At 55.4% G+C, this 18,947-nt stretch overlaps 2 protein-coding genes across 6 annotated transcripts; one reads left to right on the top strand and one right to left on the bottom strand.

Annotated features, from left to right (window-relative positions):
* Positions 1–15: 15 nt before the first annotated feature.
* FHOD1 (formin homology 2 domain containing 1) lies at positions 16–16,632 on the top strand. Of its 3 annotated transcripts, XM_040498273.1 has the most exons (24): positions 16–317; positions 8,538–8,644; positions 9,029–9,093; positions 9,391–9,458; positions 9,532–9,637; positions 9,714–9,808; positions 10,077–10,188; positions 10,279–10,373; positions 10,483–10,626; positions 10,712–10,857; positions 10,940–11,176; positions 11,311–11,334; positions 11,712–11,765; positions 12,665–12,780; positions 12,865–13,469; positions 13,809–13,964; positions 14,205–14,387; positions 14,474–14,593; positions 14,671–14,832; positions 15,243–15,433; positions 15,524–15,716; positions 15,798–15,960; positions 16,036–16,236; positions 16,310–16,632. In XM_040498273.1, the coding sequence occupies exons 1-24, from the start codon at positions 117–119 to the stop codon at positions 16,390–16,392; spliced, it is 3,627 nt and encodes a 1,208-aa protein (XP_040354207.1). In that variant the 5' UTR covers positions 16–116; the 3' UTR covers positions 16,393–16,632. The 3 variants fall into 3 exon arrangements, with proteins under 3 accessions (XP_040354207.1, XP_040354208.1, XP_040354209.1); XM_040498274.1 differs by lacking the exons at positions 11,311–11,334; positions 11,712–11,765; XM_040498275.1 differs by lacking the exons at positions 16–317; positions 9,391–9,458.
* Positions 10,257–18,943, bottom strand: TMEM208 (transmembrane protein 208). Of its 3 annotated transcripts, XR_005797757.1 has the most exons (7): positions 18,815–18,943; positions 18,092–18,187; positions 17,566–17,625; positions 17,351–17,487; positions 17,101–17,203; positions 16,781–17,001; positions 10,257–10,310 (listed from the first exon to the last, which is right to left on the bottom strand). XR_005797757.1 is itself a non-coding variant. In XM_040498359.1 (6 exons), the coding sequence occupies exons 1-6, from the start codon at positions 18,818–18,820 to the stop codon at positions 16,864–16,866; spliced, it is 540 nt and encodes a 179-aa protein (XP_040354293.1). In that variant the 5' UTR covers positions 18,821–18,943; the 3' UTR covers positions 16,747–16,863. The 3 variants fall into 3 exon arrangements, 2 of the variants coding, with proteins under 2 accessions (XP_040354293.1, XP_040354294.1); XM_040498359.1 differs by lacking the exon at positions 10,257–10,310 and having other exon boundaries at positions 16,747–17,001; XM_040498360.1 differs by lacking the exon at positions 10,257–10,310 and having other exon boundaries at positions 16,747–17,001; positions 17,101–17,185; positions 18,815–18,942.
* Between the last annotated feature and the right edge of the window lie 4 nt (positions 18,944–18,947).

Below are 18,947 nucleotides of genomic sequence, written 5' to 3'. Positions count from 1 at the left end.
CCTCCCCTCAGCAGCGTCCGGTCCGGCCCGGCCCAGACAGCCGAGCTAGTGGAATAGACGCCGCGGCGTAGCCGGGATCCTCCCGGAGGCGCGCGGCGCGAGCCCCTGACAGAACCATGGCGGGCGAGGAAGACCGCGGAGATGGGGACCCGGTATCAGCGGTGACCGTGCGGGTGCAGTACTTGGAGGACACCGACCCCTTCGCATGTGCCAACTTCCCGGAGCCGCGCCGAGCCCCCACCTGTAGCCTGGACGGGGCGCTGCCCCTGAGTGCGCAGATACCCGCGCTGCATCGCCTGTTGGCGGCGCCGCTGAAGGTGAGGGGGCCTAAAGAAAGGTTGGGGGCGATCAAAGGTTCATGGTCGGCGCCATGAAAGCCTTTGGGAGGTACCCCTCGGGGAGAGGCGGGAGTGGGTGCGTTCCTGCGGGAAACTCTTGGGCTGGGGACCTACGGTCCAAGCTGCCTCGCTTTCGCGGGACGCCTCTCAAGTTGAGGGAAGCTCAAGAAGGGAGGTGGGAGCTTGTTGTCTGCGCCTCTTTGGCTGCCCCCTCAAAGTGAGGCCCATCTGGGGAGGTGTTCGGGGTCCATTCGCTGCCTGTCTGCTTGGGTAACCGATCTGGATAAGGTGACGGTAGGTGTTTGGGTGGTAGCGGACAAGGAGTTCGGAGCTGGGGAAGGACTAGCTTCCACCTGCTTCAGGTGAGGTGGGGCGGGACCAGGAGGAGGGGCGGACCGGGGCGGGCCACTGGGGGTGGCAAAAGCTTCGAGCGGTTTCTGTTGGCTGGATTGGGTCCTGCCCCATAGAGCGTTGCCCCTGTCGGTGGGGGCCTGGGTAGGGAGTGAGAGTAGAAGAGAGACTTCACGGGGTGAGGGGAGTCCCCGGGAAGCGACCTGGCCCGGGACACGCAGAGAGCCAGTGGCTGCACTGGTGGAAAAGCCCTTTGAGTCACGGCCCCCACCATCCCGTACTCCAGCCTCCACCAGCCCACGGCTAGAAGGGAGGGGGCGAGCCCGGCTAATTTTAAACCGCCGGCCTGCCCTAGTTTGCCTGCGTACCAGAGCCGACTAGCGCACAGTGCTGGGAGAGGCCCTTTTCCAGATGGTTGGCCCTACCTCCCCTCCGGCTCCCTGAGCTCAGCCCCCCGCAGGCAGCCCTTTCCGGCGCTCTGGGTTTCCGGGCCAGGACTCTGGGAGGTGCGCTACCACCCCCCAGGGTTCCCGGCGGCCAGTCCTCACCGAGTGGCGAGAAAAAGGAGAGGGAGGTGGTGGGGGTGCCCTCCCTTGCTCTCAGCCTTAGCTGGGGGGCGAATTGCGCAAACTTGCCCCCTGGGCCCGGGGTCTCCCCTGGAATGTGCCCCGGGCGCCGGGCCCCCAGCCTGCATTCCTTGCTCTGCAGGCCCGCCCCGCCTCTGAGCGCGGGCGGGAGAGTTGGTGAGATTATTGGCCCCGGGGAGCGGCCCGTGTCCGGGCAGAGCCCGAGCTTCAAGGCCACGGCTTGAAGGTTGCAGTACACTGCCCACTTTAGAATTTTGATGCAACCCTTTTTGTGCTGCCCTGTTCAAAGGGGGTAACTGAGGTGCGCCTGGAAGAAGCACATCCAGCCCGAGGCCACTTTCAATTCAGGATAGGCACTGGAGAGAGAGGGCTGCTAAACTGAGGCCAGATTCCTGCCTTCAGGCTCATGAAACTCTTGAAATAAGGTGCTGAAATAAGCCTGGAGCATTACAGAGAACATAGTATTCCTTCTACTGCTACTCTAGGGCAGGACTTAGCCCTAACACGCCTCTTCCCAATTAGGGGCAGATTTAGGAGGTCAGGGACAGGAAGAAACCACCCCTTGCTTCTTCCTCTCATTTAGGGACCCATCTCCCTACTGCACCAGGTGTTCTGCCCTCTGTTCTGTGCTCCCTAGCTAAGGACACCACTGAGCTCAGATTGAGAATGTGTTAAGTACCCCCCAGCATAGACATTCCTGGGCTCCTCACTTTTAGGATATTCCACTTGGTGTACCTGAGGACACAGGCAGGATATGCTGGTGGGCACACTGGGTTACTACTGTGCCTGTAGCCAGGACTTCCTGGGGCTGGCAGTTCTGCCAGGAATGGTCAGATACACTGTGATGTGTTCATCCCAAATATAAACTGTGACCACAGCCCCAGAATAGAAGGCTGAAGGAAGAAGGGCTGAGAATAGGGTAGGGGGAGGAACATCAGAGAACTGAGAGAAGGGGAGCAGGGCTCCTCCTTGCAGGAAATGTCAACAGCTGGTTCCTCCCCGAGTCCTATAAGGGTGTGCCCCAGGGGCACAGACACGACTCAAACCTGCCTAGATAGCCCTATAGAGAGGAAAGGTGGCCCAGAAACCCAGGCATTCCCATTCTAGGCTGAGAGCAGAAATAAGAGGGAGGGGGTCTCTACTTACTCAATGCTTTATCCTCTGTACATTTGTCTAGTAGGGGAACAGGACACAGCCAAGTGGACATCTACCCTCCCATTCTGGGCACTGACTGTCATCCCTGCAGACCCTGGGAAAGCACAAAGGCCCAGCCCACTTTCTCTCTGGGGCTCCACCCCATGCACCCCATTGGGCTGGGCCCAGCCACTAGAGTTCCCCTGGGGGCTTCCTTTTTAAACTGTTTAGAGCTTTCAGATCTGAGAAGGCCTTGCTCATTTCCTCCTAGTCTAGGAGGAAGCTCCTAGCCACAGCCTCTGACTCATCTCCTGGCCTTGGGAAGGGGGCCGGTGGAAGGGGGTGGAGAGGGTCCTGGCAATGCCTTGGGCCATGCCTGGTGTCCCCAGGGGAATTTAGAAGTATCTGTCTTCCCTCTGTTGCAAGCCTCTCCCAGTCCAGGGACCTGCTTCTGCCCAGAGGAGACCTGGCCCTCTGGCCCTGCATTTTATCTCTTTACCCAGAGTTCTGCTACCTTTTGCTCTTCTGGGCAATGCCTCAGGAGCCCCTCTCGGACACCTATAAACCCTGCCACATCTGAGATAGCACTGACTTCTCCGTGGACTCTGGGCAGAGAGACCCAAATGCTGCTCGGTCCCTGATGCAAAGGCCAGAGGAGCCCCCTACTTCTAGCAGCAGGGATAACCCTAGAAAACTTTCTGTCACCAGTAACTCTGTTTCCCCAGCTGTGGCTAAACATTAGAGAAGGACAGGGGTGGCACTGTCCTGGAATATTTCCTGACATTGCACCGTCCCTACTCCAGCCCCAGTTTACCCCTCAGGAGCAGTTGTTGCAAGGGGGCTAAAGAGTGAACCTGACCTGCTTGGACAGGGACCAACTGGAGGGGTCCTAGAGGATTCTTAAGGGTAAGATGAGGTGCTCTGGTGATGAATTGAGCCATTTATTCTCCTGATATGGAGGTCTTTGGGGGATACTAGAAGATTGGGATGTGGGCATGGATCATGGCCTTCTTCCAGCTTTTCCTGGGACCACCATGTCCAATTTACTGGTCATTCTGGGGTAGGGAGCCTGGGCTGCAGCCTGGTGAGCAACCTCAGGACTTAGATCCTTGCAGATTTAGGCACTGTTACCTTGGTGTGTATGATGTGTGTGTGTTCACTGGTGTTCCTTTGCTTGCTACAAATTTGAGGACCAGTTTGGGGTATTTGCAGAGTCCAGAAAGCTGAGGGGTGGTCTTTCACCCTTGACAACACTACAGGCTCCAACCCTCCCTCCACCTCCCCTCCAGGGTTTCCTGGAGCACTTCCAAAGTCCATCTATTCAAGATCTAGCCTCAGTTAGCCCTGGTTCCAATCCTGGTTGTGCAGCCTAGGGCATATTCACTGAGGTTCTGAGCTTTGGTTTCCTCACCTATAAAAGGATTATCAGGAGAAGGGGGCTTGGCTGGCTCAGTTGGAAGAGCATGTGACTCTTGATCTCAGGATCATGAATTGGAGCCCCATGGTGAGTTGCAGAGATTACTTAAGTAAATAAAAGTTAAAAAAAAAATTGTCTGGGACACCTGGATTGCTTAGTCAGTTAAGCACCCAACTCTTTTTTTTTTTCCTAAGTGTTTATTTATTTTTGAGAGAAAGAGACACACACACAGAGACAGAGCATGAGCAGGGGAGGGGCAGAGAGAGAGGGAGACACAGTTTGAAGCAGGCTCCAGGCTCTGAGCTAGCTCAGAGCCTGACATGGGTCTTGAATTCACAAATCATGAGATCATGACCTGAGCTGAAGTTGATGCTTACCTGACTGAGCCACCCAGGTGCCCCAGGCATTTGCCTCTTGATTTGGCTCAGGTCATGATCTCACAATTCCTGATCTAGCCCTGTGTCAGGCTCTGTGCTGACAGTGGAGCCTACTTAGGATTCTCCCTCTCCTCTCTGCCACTCCCCTGTGTGTGCCTGTGCTCACACATGTGCACACGTGCACTCCCTCTCTCTCAAAATAAATAAATAAACATTAAAAAAAGGATTATCAGGAGATTCAAACAACTAGGCAAGCTGGTATGTGACACAGAGGAGGCATAACTAATATGGATTTCGCTCCTCAAGGCCCATCCATAGTGTCTCATCTAGGAAGTCATGGTCTAATTGGAAACCCAAGATAACAGGAGAAGGAGGGTTGTTAGAGCACAGGGTCTCTCTCGTGTTTAAAATTTATTTATTTATTTATTTATTTCGTTAGTTATTATTTAAGCGATCTCTATACCCAACATGGGGCTCAAATCATGACCCTGAAATCTAGAGTTCCTCCGATTGAGCCAGCCAGGTGCCGCAAGGGTCTTGTGTTTATAGGAAAGCAGAAGAAAAAAGCAACAAAATCATTTCCTAAAATAGGAGTCCTTCAGCATATAATTCTGCCCTCTTCTCCATCTTCTTTCCCTGCCCCTGGCGTGACCATTCTTGACTGATTTGCAGTTATGAAAAATACTGGGGAGTAGACACCATGGTCTCCTCAGTTTGGCCCTGCATTTAAAATCATATGAGGGGCACCTGGGTGGCGCAGTTGGTTAAGCGTCTGACTTCAGCCAGGTCACGATCTCGCGGTCCGGGAGTTCGAGCCCCGCGTCAGGCTCTGGGCTGATGGCTCAGAGCCTGGAGCCTGTTTCCGATTCTGTGTCTCCCTCTCTCTCTGCCCCTCCCCCGTTCATGCTCTGTCTCTCTCTGTCCCAAAAATAAATAAAAACGTTGGGAAAAAAATTAAAAAAAAAATCATATGTAACAAGTTGGTTTCGGCTGCCAGAAAAGCTTGAGCCCAGAGAACCAAGAAAAAGTGGGCTGGATGCTGAAGGGAGGGTCTGAGCCTGGGAAGAATGGAGAGGACTCCACTCTAAGACACAGAGAAGCATGAAAGACAAGAGCCAGGAGGGAGTCAAGGATATGAGCCCATGCTGGCCCTGTGCTGACCCTAAGCGCTGTCAGCAGGGACCAGGGTTCAGACTTACTCTGGTCTGGCCCAGCCCCAGGGTGTGAGAAACAAGTACCAGAGGTTTGGCTCTCAGAAGGGTGACCCAAGGAAGGGGGCAGGGGTGTGAGGGACAAGCACCATCCAGCTGACAGGAAGTCTCTGTTCTTTGCTATCCTAGCCTATCACCCCCCATCTCTACCCAGGACAGGCAACTAGGTTAGGGGAGAGGGGCACCAACCTGGAGGCTCTGGGCTGACTGTTACCTCTGGACTTCTTCCTAGAAATGGGGCCCTGGAAGAATAAGACAAAGTGGCTAGGGAGGCCACTGCTGCCACCATGGAGGGAAAGGGTTTAAATCTGCTCATCTGAGGAGGCTGGGTGATAGAGCACTTGGCCTTCAGGACTCTACCCCAAATAGATGCAAGTATCCTGGAAGGAGAGGGCCATTCTTTGCTTACTTGGGATTATAGCATGTAAGTGTGCTTGCAGGAGGGGAAGACATCCTGCTTGATCCGAGCTTTCTGTACGTGTGCTTCTTGGGCTTGTGCTCCTCCAGAGCGTGTATGTGCGCGCGCGCGCGCGCACACACACACACACACACACACACACACACACACACACACACACCAGATCGTAAACCTGGGTGTGGAAGTACATACCAGGTATAATATAATCACCCTCCAGTGTTTACCTTTATGGCACTCTGCCCCTCTCCTTTCTTAGCACTCATGGCAGTTGTGCTTCTATATTTATTTGTGGTCTTTTTTTATTTTTTTTAAACGTTTATTTATTTTTGAGACAGAGAGAGACAGAGCATGAACGGGGGAGGGTCAGAGAGAGAAGAAGACACAGAGTCCGAAGCAGGCTCCAGGCTCTGAGCTGTCAGCACAGAGCCAGACGCGGGGCTCGAACTCACAGACCGGGAGATCATGACCTGAGCCAAAGTCGGACGCTTGACCGACTGAGCCACCCAGGCGCCCCTGTGGTCTTTTTTTTTTTTTTTTAATGTTTATTTATTTATTTTGAGAGAGATAGCACAAGCATGGGGAAGGGACAGAGAGGGGGAGAGAAAGAATCCCAAGTAGGCTTCCCACTGTCAGTGCAGAGCCTGATGGGGGCTCAATCCCACAAACCATGAGATCATGACCTGAGCTGAAATCAAATTGGAACTTAACCAACTGAGCCACCCAGGCAGCCACTTGTGGCCTTTTTCTGAGGTAAGGCTGCTGGCCCTCCCCAGCTGGGCTCCCCACTATGTCTTCAGCACCTAAAATCAGCCTGGTTCACGAATGTTTGCATGAATGAGCTATTCCATATATGTGTGATTTGGGGGATCCCTGAAGGGGTTTGTTTCTCTGGGGCTGTGCCAGGCTGTGTGGATATGTTTCTCTAGGGTCCTAGATTCCTCTAGTCCAAGGTGGAAGGAGATGCAGCTATGCCTGGATGGGGGTGGAGTGGGTAGGCTGCTGAGTCACCATGTGGGAAGAGGGATCAGGAGGAATGTGGGGCTGCCCTCAGCTGAGCTGGCCCAAGATAAAGTACCCCAGGCCTGGGGCCTTGCCGCCCCATCTCAGGCCTGTTCCCACTAGGCCCTGGAGAAGATGACTCTGCTCTCAGGGAGGGGAGAGAGGCCAGGCCCGCCCAAGGCGCCCAAGGGAGGGCAGGCAGCCAGGCAGGAAGTGGGACAGAGAACAGGCTGGAGTGTTTGTCCTATGTCCCATGTCCCAGGCAAGGCGGGGGTGGGGGGAGTGGGGGGAGGGGAGGGGGTGTCACCCAAGGGCCTCACAGGCTGAACTGCCAGGAAGGAGCTAGGTCAGTCTCTCAGACATGAGCAGAGTATAAAGCAGAAACGGGTAGGGGCAGGAGCTGGGCTCCCTTTCTCCCAGGGGACCAACAGCAGCTGTAAGTCCTTGGACTGGGACCAGAGCAGGGCAGTGCTGACAGAACAGTGGGACAGATGTTAGGACTGACTTTCCCAGTAAGATGGAAACCAGAAAATACTCTGCTTCTCCAGAGGTGGGCTCTCCCTGGGCCATAGCAACCCAAGGAGCAGGGCCACTCAATACAAGGGGACTTTGCTGAGCCCTGCATACTGGCTCTGTGCTATGGGGGAAGTGTCTGGAAGAGGCACAGTGCTGCCCTCAGACTCTCAGGAGTCACTTCTCTACAGGTACTTCTCAAGAGGCCAAGTGTCATGCCTGGTGGTAGTAGAGGGGAGCCGGGCCGGGGGCATGATAGAGATACTTGGGAAGCACACACACGGATAGAATGTGTGCCTCATACAATGCAGGTTTCAGGGACCTGCTACAGACTGATAGAGTCAGACCCTAAAACCTAGTTTTTAACAGGCCCCTTGGAGGCCTCTGAGGTCTAGCTCACTTGGGGCAGGGCAAAGACCCTGAGGCCTGAATGGACTGATAGCCTATGGATTACTCACTGTTCCTCGCTGTCTCAATTCAGGGAGACACACATACCACACACACACACACACACACACACACACACACACACACACACTCCTTCCAGCTGGGTTTGCACCAATATTCTTAACACTTTCTCCCTGGGCTTGAACGCTTTGTGGATGCAGCTTATCACCCCCAGGGCTGTGAACTTCCTTGAAGGCAGGAACTTCCTCCCATATTCCATTCCCTTTCCTTATTCATGTTCATGAGCTCAACATGTTTAGTGAGCACTTACTGTGAGCCACAGGGCTGTGCTAGGCTCTGCAGATATAGCATGGGGCAAGACAGACATGCAGCCTGAACCCAGAGATCTCATGGTTAGTGGGGAAGGAAACTAGTGTCTAGGATATTATAATGCTGTATGGAAGGCCTCACACATGGGGTGGAACGGGTTGCATAGCACTGGCTACAGGAGTTCAGGAAAGTGTTCCAAAAAAGCATTACCTAATCTGAAACATGCAGAATGGTAGGTGTTAGCCAGAAGACATAGCACATTCAAAGGGCAAGAAAGCCTGGCACCTGAGGTAGATGGGCTTCGTGCACGGTAGGCCCATGAGAAATGACTGCTGAAGGAATGCATGGCTGCAGCATACACCCTGTGGTATGCCGCTCTGCTGGCTCTCTGAGTGGAAGTAGAAGGTCATGGGGTCTCCATACATATCTCTACCACCTCTTTCCCAGCCCTGAAAACTATTCCCTTTGCCCCCAGCTGGAGGACTGTGCTCTACAAGTGTCTCCCTCTGGATACTACCTGGACCCTGAGCTTTCTCTGGAAGAGCAGCGGGAGATGCTGGAGGGCTTCTATGAAGAGATCAGGTCAGAGCTCATGGGACCAGGAAGGCAAGGCTGGCCCCTACCCTTGCCTCCGCCAGGGGCTGGCTCAGGTGTCAGCAGCCAAGACACCTGATCTCTAGCCTAGGCTGAGAGTCACCTCCTGCCATGCCACCCCACACGACTGTGCCAGAGGAATCCCTGGCCAGTGTTACCTGATGCCTGGGATGGGGCGGGGGGGGGGGGGGGGGCAGGACGTGTGTGATCTCCCACATACCTGAGATACCTATGTTTGCACAAACCCTCCTGTTGAGGAGGAGGGAGTTGGGCCAGGAGTGGCATGTGGGGTGGTGTTTAGCTGCCTTGGTGTGGGGGGCAGGGACCCTGAGGAATGGCCTGAAAACTGCTGACTAGGCTGCTTAATTCCAGCAAAGGGCGAAAGCCTACACTTATCCTGCGTACTCAACTCTCCGTGAGGGTCAATGCCATCTTGGGTGAGTGTATGAGGACGTTAGTGTCCAAGAATGCCCCTCCCCAGCGCTGCTGGCTCAGTTTCTTTCAGGCCTGTGCTGGACAGTGGACAAAGCACATGGGAGACAGGATGTGTGGCCCCTTCCCACTCCTATCCTGACCTCTCCTTTCAGGGCCAGGGCTGATGTTGCAACTAAACCGGATTGGGGGTTGCCCAGAGTCAGGGAGTGGAGGAGGAGGTAGGGGGCTCAGGCACTAGAATATTCTTTGGTGGGGGGTTGTGTCCCCTTGAGGTTTCCATGCCCACCTACCCCTTGCAGAAAAGTTGTATGGCTCCAGTGGCCCTGAGCTCCGCCGTTCCCTCTTCTCACTAAAGCAGATCTTCCAGGTGAGGCCCAGAAGTGGGCTGGGGGTGGGTGTCCAGCCTGAGCCCTGCTTAAATTTACCCATGGTGCCCCCAGGAGGACAAGGACCTGGTGCCTGAATTTGTACACTCAGAGGGGCTGAGTTGCCTGATCCGTGTGGGTGCTGCTGCCGACCACAACTACCAGACCTACATCCTCCGAGGTAAGTCCAACTCCTCCCCCATGACCCCTGCCTTCAGTGACCCCTTACTGACCTCTTCTTGTCTCTGTGTCCCCAGCACTAGGCCAGCTGATGCTTTTTGTGGATGGGATGCTAGGGGTGGTGGCCCACAGTGAGACTGTACAGTGGCTGTACACACTGTGTGCCAGCATGGTAAGTGGCCCTCCACACAGCCATGCACCCTTTTCCCACTGCCTCTCTCTGGACCTCAGTCTCCTATTCTGCAAAGTGGGCTGGAATTGAATGAGTCTGAGGCTTGTCTAAGTCTAGAACGTACTCCAACACCTGGTTCTGGGGCCAGGGTCTTTCTGCCTAGACTCTCCTCTTTAAGTCCAGCCCCAGAAGCCCTTACCCCTCCCCACCAGGAGCTGATACAAGTCTGGCCCAAGCCCCACTCATATGTGGTGACCCCTCCCCCTAGTCCCGCTTGGTGGTGAAGACAGCCCTGAAGCTGCTGCTGGTGTTTGTGGAATACTCTGAGAACAATGCACCGCTGCTTATCCATGCTGTCAGTTCTGTGGCCAGCTCTACAGGTGAGAGACTGTTCCTTCTCCCCCCTCAACCCCCACTCAGAGCCCTCTCTCCTACCTGTCCCCGCATGACTGCTCCCCTTTCTGTGTCAGGCTGTCTTCCTTGGGCCAATCTGGTGTCCATCCTAGAGGAGAAGAATGGCGCTGACCCTGAGTTGTTGGTGTACACAGTCACCCTCATCAACAAGGTGGGTATGGCCGAATAGGGGGGAACCAGGTGCCAATTCTGGGACCCTTAGGTTCCTGACTTCCAGTCTCCACCAGCCTTAGCCTTGCCCTCCCATCCCCACCCTCTAGACACTGGCAGCACTCCCGGACCAGGACACCTTCTATGATGTGACAGATGCACTGGAGCAGCAAGGCATGGAGGCCCTGGTCCAGCGCCATTTGGGCACCTCGGGTACTGATGTGGACCTGCGCACACAGCTTGTGCTCTATGAGGTGGGCTGGGTCACCTGGGCACAACTGGCGGGGAAGAAGGAGGTGCAGTTCGCCAGCGGCTCACATCTGGGTCTACCTCCACTAGAATGCCCTGCGGTTGGAGGATGGAGACATCGATGAAGCCGCTGCAGGTGGAAGGCGGGAACGCAGAAAGCCCTCTTCAGAGGAGGGCAAGAGGAGCCGCCGATCTCTAGAAGGCGGGAGCTGCCCTTTGCGCTCCACGGAGCCTGGGTAAGATAGAACTTGCCCTAGCACTTGGGGAGGTGTGGATCTGCCTGCAGTGGCCTTGTATGTTGATAAGCCCCGCCTCCAGCCCCACAGGCCCTGTCTCTAGCCGCGCAGGCCCCGCCTCACAGACAGGCCCCACCTCCAGCCCCTCAGACCTGGCCTCAACGGTAACCTCCACCTACTCCACTGGCCCTGCCCTGTCGACAAGCTTGAACTCCAGCCTCGTGGGCCCTGCTTCTGGCCTCCTTACCTCGGTGAACCTCTTTCCTGCCATCTCTGTGGGGCCATCAGCCGACAGCTCCAGCGAGAGGAGCATCTATAAGTAAGTAGGAAGATAGTGGAGGCCACCCCTAGAGTCCTCTCTCCAGCTGTCCCTCCACTGAGCCCCTCCACAGGCCCTCCGCCTCCTCTGCCCAAACTCCTCTGCCCAAACGCATGCTTTCTCTTTCTTTCCAGACTTCACCAAACTGCTCCTGTTTGGTAAGTGACTGCTGGGGAGTGGGGTTCAGCCCTGACTGGACCTCTTACTCCTCCTGCTTGTCTCATCTCTTTCTGGCATTCTGCCTGTCTTTGCCCTTTGTCATCTATCTCCTTGCCCCCCTTCTTTATTTCTCTGTCACTGTCTCTTGACTCTCTTGTTCTTTGTCTCTTACTGTGCCCTGTCCTGCTTCATGTCAGTCTGTCCCCTCCATTTCCAGTTTCTTCATGTCCTGTCACCCCCACCCCTCCTCTTTCTACTGGGGCTGGGAAGGAACCCCTGATATTACTGCCCAGCTGTGTGTGGGTACAAGCAACTGGGCTTTGGAGTGGAGCAGGCACCATAATTACCATCTCTTCCTCTCATCCCCCCTACCCAGGGCCCCTGAGAGCCCACCTGTCTCTCAGTCCCCTACTGAGCAGGCAGTGCTGGAGTAAGTACAGAGGCCAGCCTGCCAGGCCTGCCATTTGCTCAGGGCTTCAGCATTGCTTCCCCCAGCGGGGGTTCCATGTGCCTCATGCAGCCAGAGCTGGGGGACTCTCAGGCCCATCCTCTCCCATACATAGCCCTCCTTTGTTACCCAAGGACCAAGCACTGGAAAGCAGTTCACTGGGGTCATAGTGTTCAATAGTGACACCTTAACGAGTTTCAACCAGAAATGAAGATACGGACTCCCAATCTGGAGCCCATTCTTCCATGTCCTCAGCCCAGGAATAGGGAAGGGGGCTAGGATCTAGGGTGCTGTGTGGTATAGGGGTGGAGGAGCAACCTAGGGCTGAGGGAAGAAGGGCAGGGACTGAAGGCCAACAAAGGCTAGAGGGGCTGAAAAATAGACACTGGATCACATTCATTATTCCAACATAAATTGAATGCCTGTTGTGGTAGCTCACTCAGTAAAGCATGGGACTCTTGAGCTGAATGCTTGTTTCCCAGGCCCTTTTCTAGACATGGGTCATAGCTCTCAGAAGCTACCAGACATGGGACAGCCTGGTGTGCCCATTGGAACAGCTATCCCCTTCCCCTGCTCTAAGGGTCTAGAATCAGACAGTGAATGTGAACAGCAGCAAGGTTGCATGTTAGCTGTTAAGTAGAACTTCTCCCCATATGTTGACCTGGGAAGGCTGGTTTGGCAGTGACCCTCCCCAGATGTGGAGGAATGAACAGGGGCTGCCTTGGGAGGGCAAGTCCTGGGTCTGCTCAGCGCATGGACTGTTCTCTGTATGTCTGTGTGTGCCTGCAATTTGGGGCAGTGCCCAGGGGCCCAGCAAGGCATGTACACCACCCTGGGCTGGAGTGTGTCAGACACCCTCACTGACAAGTACCTCCCCTCAGAGCCCGGTTCCTGGAGAATGTGGCAGCAGCAAAAACAGAGAAGCAGGCTGCACTGGCCCAGGGCCGAGCAGAGACACTGGCTGAGGCCATGCCTGATGAGGCTGATGGACACCCAGGTGAGTAGGTGGGTGGGCAGAATCCACTCATGTTGCCCTATTGCTCCAGAGGGCGTGACACTGACAGCTGCTTCTCTTCTCTAGATACCCGGGAACTATGGGGCTCCCCAGAACCAGGCCCTGCACCCAGAACACCCCAGAGCCCTGCCCCCCGAAGTCTGCTCCGGGCCCAGCGGAGCCTTGAGCCAGAGCCCAAGGAGCCACTGGCCCCACCAAGCCCCAAGGCTGAGCCCATTCAGGAATTCCCTATCCGTGTACCTAAGCTCTGCATTGGAGACCTGGACTTCTCAGATTTGGGGGAGGATGAAGACGAGGACATGCTGAACATGGAGGCTGTGGAGGCTGGGAAAGGGGTCCCACCCCCACCGCCCCCACTGCCTGTGCTCTCTGGAGGTGGCCCACCTCCTCCACCCCCACCTCCCCCACCCATCAAAGGCTCACTCCCACCACCTCCACCTCCCACCACTCCCCTTCCTCCCTCAGCACCTGATGGTTTAGCCCTCCCCACCAAGAGGAAGACAGTAAAACTCTTCTGGCGGGAGCTAAAGCTGGCTGGGGGTCATGAAGGCTCTGGGAGCCGCTTTGGGCCCTGCCCCACACTGTGGGCCTCACTGGAACCTGTCTCGGTGGACACAGCCCGGCTGGAACACTTGTTTGAGTCCCGTGCCAAAGATGTGCTGCCTTCCAAGGTAAACCCACCCTCATCTGCAAGGTAACCCCAGCGGAAAGAGGAGGGAATCAGAACTGAAGGGTCTGAACTGCCAGGGACAGCCACTCATTTCCCACATGGGAAAACCAAGGCAAAGAAAGGCATTGAGTCTTGTCTGAGGTTTCTCAACAAGGAATCAGCAGAGCCTAGCCCTAACTAGAATCTAAGCTCATCCCAAGGCCCTACATATCCCAGATCCCTGGTTGTGGGGTGCCCCCACCATCTGGCTATTTAGAGGGGCTATTTAGAGTGCCCTTGTAGATTGTTGCCCCAGCTAGTCCCTTTCCCAATCTTACACTGCCCTCTGCCAACTTTAAAGAAAGCTGGTGAGGGCCGCCGGACAATGACCACAGTGCTGGACCCCAAGCGCAGCAACGCTATCAACATTGGCCTAACCACCCTGCCACCTGTGCATGTCATTAAGGCTGCCCTGCTCAACTTTGATGAGTTTGCTGTCAGCAAGGATGGCATTGAGGTAGGGATACCAGCTAAGGGTGTGACAGGGAGGTGCGAGGTCTGGCCCTCTCCTTTGGTCAGTGGGCATTTCCTGTCCCTCCCAATGGTGGGCATGGGCTTAGCATTTCTACAGAGCAGTTCCCCAGGCCCTGGGGATACCCCAAATGACCAAATGACCTAGGGATGAGTCAAGACCAACATCTGAGGCCTCAGGCCAGCACTGAGGGGACTTCGTGTGGGGTGGTGGTTGTATCCTCAGAAACTGCTGACTATGATGCCCACGGAAGAGGAGCGGCAGAAGATTGAGGAGGCCCAGCTGGCCAATCCTGACATACCCTTGGGCCCAGCTGAGAATTTCCTGATGACCCTTGCCTCCATTGGGGGCCTGGCCCCACGTCTACAACTCTGGGCCTTCAAGCTGGACTATGACAGCATGGAACGGGTACTTAGGTCATGGCATGTGGCAGGAAGTGGGGCAGGTGAGCACAAGGACCAGATAGTTTGAGAGTCCTTTGTCTCCCACTCCAGGAAATCGCAGAGCCGCTATTTGACCTGAAAGTGGGCATGGAACAGCTGGTGCAAAATGCCACCTTCCGCTGTATCCTGGCCACCCTGTTGGCTGTGGGCAACTTCCTCAACGGTTCCCAGGTTAGTGGGAGTGCATGAGGGCTGGGGGCCAGGGCTCTGGAGCCTGCTAGGCCCAGGCTCAGATGGGGTCCTTTCAGAGCAGCGGCTTTGAGCTGAGCTACCTGGAGAAGGTGTCAGAGGTGAAGGACACAGTGCGCCGACAGTCACTGCTGCACCATCTCTGTTCCTTGGTTCTCCAGACCCGGCCTGATTCCTCTGACCTCTACTCAGAAATACCTGCCCTGACTCGCTGTGCCAAGGTTAGCATCAGCCAGAGGCTTGACTAAGACCAGCCATGGCAAAAGGGAGTGCTGCTTTCTGGGGCTGGCTTTTCCTCCGTGTTCAGGCTACTGTGCCAGAGTGTGCTCAGCTACAGGTGTTGTGTGGGCTGTATCCTCTACCAGAAACATTCTTTCCTCTATTGGCCTGGCTACACCTACTGTCTTTGGGTCTTCATTTAGCCACCACTTCCCTCAAGAGAGCTTTTCCATTCCCCATTATATCAAATGGACTTGTCTCTTTCCTGGATTAGACTGTGAGCTTTTGGAGGGCAGGCGGAGGCTTTTTGGCTCTCTATATCTCTAGGGACCAGACTGGCTGGCCTGACAGAGGCAGCCTCAGGTGGTGCCTGTCTTTGGGGAGACAACATGCATACCCCCTGCCTTTCCAGGTGGACTTTGAGCAGCTGACTGAGAACCTGGGGCAGCTGGAGCGTCGGAGCCGGGCAGCTGAGGAGAGTCTACGGAACTTGGCCAAACATGAGCTGGCCCCAGCCCTACGTGCCCGCCTCACCCACTTCCTGGCCCAGTGTGGCCGCCGTGTTGCCATGCTGCGGGTAGTACACCGCCGTGTCTGCAACAGGTGGGGACATGGGCAGAGGGCAGGACTGCTATCACCATCCCTCACACCCTAAGCAGGACTCACCATCCCTCCCCACCCCAACCTGCCTAGGTTCCATGCCTTCCTGTTGTACCTGGGGTACACGGCCCAGGCAGCCCGGGAAGTGCGCATCATGCAGTTCTGCCACACGCTGCGTGAGTTTGCACTGGAGTATCGGACTTGCCGGGAACGGGTGCTACAGCAGCAGCAAAAGCGGGCCACGTACCGTGAGCGCAACAAGACACGGGGCCGCATGATCACTGAGGTAGGTACCTTTTCCAGGTTTGGACTGCCACCCCCATGGTTTCCTTCCCCTGCGCCCAGCTCACCCTTCTCCCCTCTACAGACAGAAAAGTTCTCAGGTGTGGCTGGGGAAGTCCCCAGCAACCCATCTGTCCCAGTGGCCGTGGGCAGTGGGCCAGGGCGGGGTGATGCTGACAGTCATGCCAGCATGAAGAGTCTGCTGACCAGCAAGCCGGAGGACACCACACATGGCCGCCGCAGCAGAGGTGGGACCTATGGCCACTGGGGGCAATGGGCTTTGGGGTCACCTTATCCTGACTTCTCTATCTGACCTCTCTCAGGAATGGTCCAGAGCACCTCCCCAGTCATGCCTACAGCAATGGGGCCCTCCACTGCACCCCCAGAAGAACCCCCAGTCTCCAATTTACCCAGTGACACTTCAGATGAGATCATGGACCTGCTGGTACAGTCAGTGACCAAGAGCAGTCCTCGTGCCTTAGCTGCTCGGGAGCGCAAGCGGTCCCGTGGCAACCGCAAGTCTTGTGAGTATTCCCCAAACGCCCACTACCCGCCTTAACCACATCAACCCTCTCTAACTCTTCTCTGTTCCTGCAGTGAGACGGACGTTGAAGAGCGGGCTCGGAGAGGACCTGGTGCAGGCACTGGGACTGAGCAAGGGTCCTGGCCTGGAGGTGTGAAGGTACTGCCTCTAGGACATGGACGGGCCTCAGCCTGCAATGTAAGAGACTAGAGAATGAGGAGGAATCAAAGCAGAATTCTGGGCCTTTTCTCAACCCTAAGGCCACTGTGTGCCCAGTGGACAGTGCCTTGAGCAGTATTAGCTGTGTGTGCCTGTATGCAATTGTGTGTTTGTGTGTGTATATGTACTTGTATGAGCTCCCTGAATGCATGGAGTATAATAAAGTTTTCCTAGCCAATCCAAGACTCTCTTCCTTCTTTGAAGGTACCACACTCAGTCTGTAGCAGGAGGCTAATACCAAACGACTGGCTCTTCCTGTCTCACCCTCATTATCACCCACACAGCCATTAGCCACATTCTGAGCCATTTATTTAACAATCCTATACCTTAGACCGCTTTTGGGCCCTGGACGAGGCCCTCCTTGCTCCTGGCATGGGGGCCGTGCAGCCTGTGGCCATAATGTCAGTGGCTATAACCGCTTCATCTGCCGCCGCTCCTGCCGGCGTTGCCGTTTCTCATTGTGCTCCGGTGCTGGGGTGCCACTGTCTGCTGTAAACCAAGGGCCCAACACATTCACCCACAGAAGGTAAAGGGCCCGGCCTGGAGCCTAGGACAGAAAAGTTAACTTGAAGCCTGGTGCAGGAAATGAAAGACTAGAAAGTTTAGATGCCCCAGTCTCTTCTTGGGAGCCCTACAACCCACGCACCAGAAGCCAGAAGGACCAGATGTAGAGGGAGAAGCAGCTAAGCACTTGCACGATGGCTGTCAGTAGAATCACATCCTTAAGGTGCCTGTGAATAGAAAGGAGGCTGCAAGGGCCAAAAATAGGAGATGGGCCCCAGTTCATCTCCCTTCTACCCTTTCAAGTTGTGGGCAATTGTGGGTCTTGGGCTATCTGGGCCCCAAAACCCCAGCCCTGGGGCCGCTCACCTGGGCTGGCAGCGGGGGACACTCACTCTGCCATGCCCTGCTCCATGTTGAGGTCCATTCCACCATCCATCAGGGCCCCATCCTCAGAAAAGGCTGCCCGTGCCATTGAGCTCATAGAGTGGTAGCTGGCCCCATATACTGCCAGGCTAAAGCCCAGGGCCATCTGCAGAATAAGAATGGTATCAAAGACCAGCCACTAACCCTACACACTCACCCACTCCCCAGGAAAGGGGACACTTACCCAGGCCCAAAATGAGGCAGATGAGTAGAAGAACACCAAGGTCACAAGACAGTAAATGGCCTGTAAGCAGATACATGGTCAGGCTGGAATCAAAACCTACCCTAAACCACGGGTCTCCCTAGACTGTGACCAAAAGTTAGGCCAGGCTGTGGAAAGAGACAAGTTGTGTCTCATAGGGTTGTGGGGGAAAGGGGTCTGTTCCCTGTGTCCTGAGTACCCCGGCTCCCCTCTGATGTGTCAGTCCAGGAAAGAAGGCCCTGTGTATTTGGGATCAGAAGAATGGGCTCAAGTTCATCTGAGACTCAAACCCTCATTTGGTTTTTTTGGTTTTGTTTTGTTTTTGACTACTCAGCACTTTCTTTGTGCCAGGGTCCATTCTCCTTTCTTTAATTGTAGTTTTCTTCTGGAAAACTACACATGGCTGTCACATACCACCCCCTCACTCACTCACTCACACACACACACACCCAGAAATGAGGACAATGGGACCTTGGGTGGGCACAGAAGAAAGAAGGAAGGCACTTACATTTGCCCCCAGTATGATCCGCAAATAGAACTTCAGAGTCTCTCTGTTCTCTTCAAATATCTGCTTCTTCCCTCTCGTGCCCACTTTGCCCTTGGGCTGCAGAGGGATGATGGTAAGATGCTGTCAGAGCCCTCCTCAGCCAGGGTCCTCCTCACCCTGCCCACCACTCTGATTAGCTACAGAATTACTCCTGCACCTAACCCAGATCCCCATGGTGCTCAATCTAGCACAATCCTAGAGATGTCCACCCCTCCTCCATTCCATCCTGGTTAGAGCTGACACCATCTGTGCTGCACCCCTTAGCTACGATCGCCTCTTGCTCACCCTGGAAAATTCCAACACTAGGCTGGTATGTCCTGGTTCCCCTGGTCCAGCTTTGGGCTGACAACCCCTTCAAGGGGGACTCCTGAGGGGCGCTGAATGGTGCGCCCTTCCGGCCTTTGCTGGAGTAGTCCAGATCTTGGCTGACGCCCACCCCCTTTCAGGCCCCTAAGATCTCCGGCCAGGTCTGGGACAGCCTGGTACTGACGCTCACTCCCCTCCCGGACCACTTCTATGGTCGTGCGCGGCTCCATTCCGCCCGCTAGCTCTAGTACGGTAGGGCCACCTCACGGCGCCCCCCTCTGGCTGACCCGCTTCCCTTGATGTCCCTCCTCTGTTTTCAGTCTCCCGACCCCGGGAAGGTTCGGTCATTGCGAACCCCGCCCTACCCGCCCTCCTTACCGCCATGGCGCAACGCAAACACCCAGCAAGGAAAACAAGGCAGAGCGACCGAAACCGCGGTCAAAAGGTACCACATCGGCAGCACAGGCACTTCCGGTGCAGACCCAAATCGTCACAACTGTGACGGAAGTGG

Source organism: Herpailurus yagouaroundi, unplaced genomic scaffold (genome assembly GCF_014898765.1).
Source record: "Herpailurus yagouaroundi ecotype Mexico unplaced genomic scaffold, PumYag 190, whole genome shotgun sequence".
Lineage (NCBI taxonomy): Eukaryota > Metazoa > Chordata > Mammalia > Carnivora > Felidae > Herpailurus > Herpailurus yagouaroundi.
This window is presented reverse-complemented; position numbering and strand designations above follow the sequence as displayed.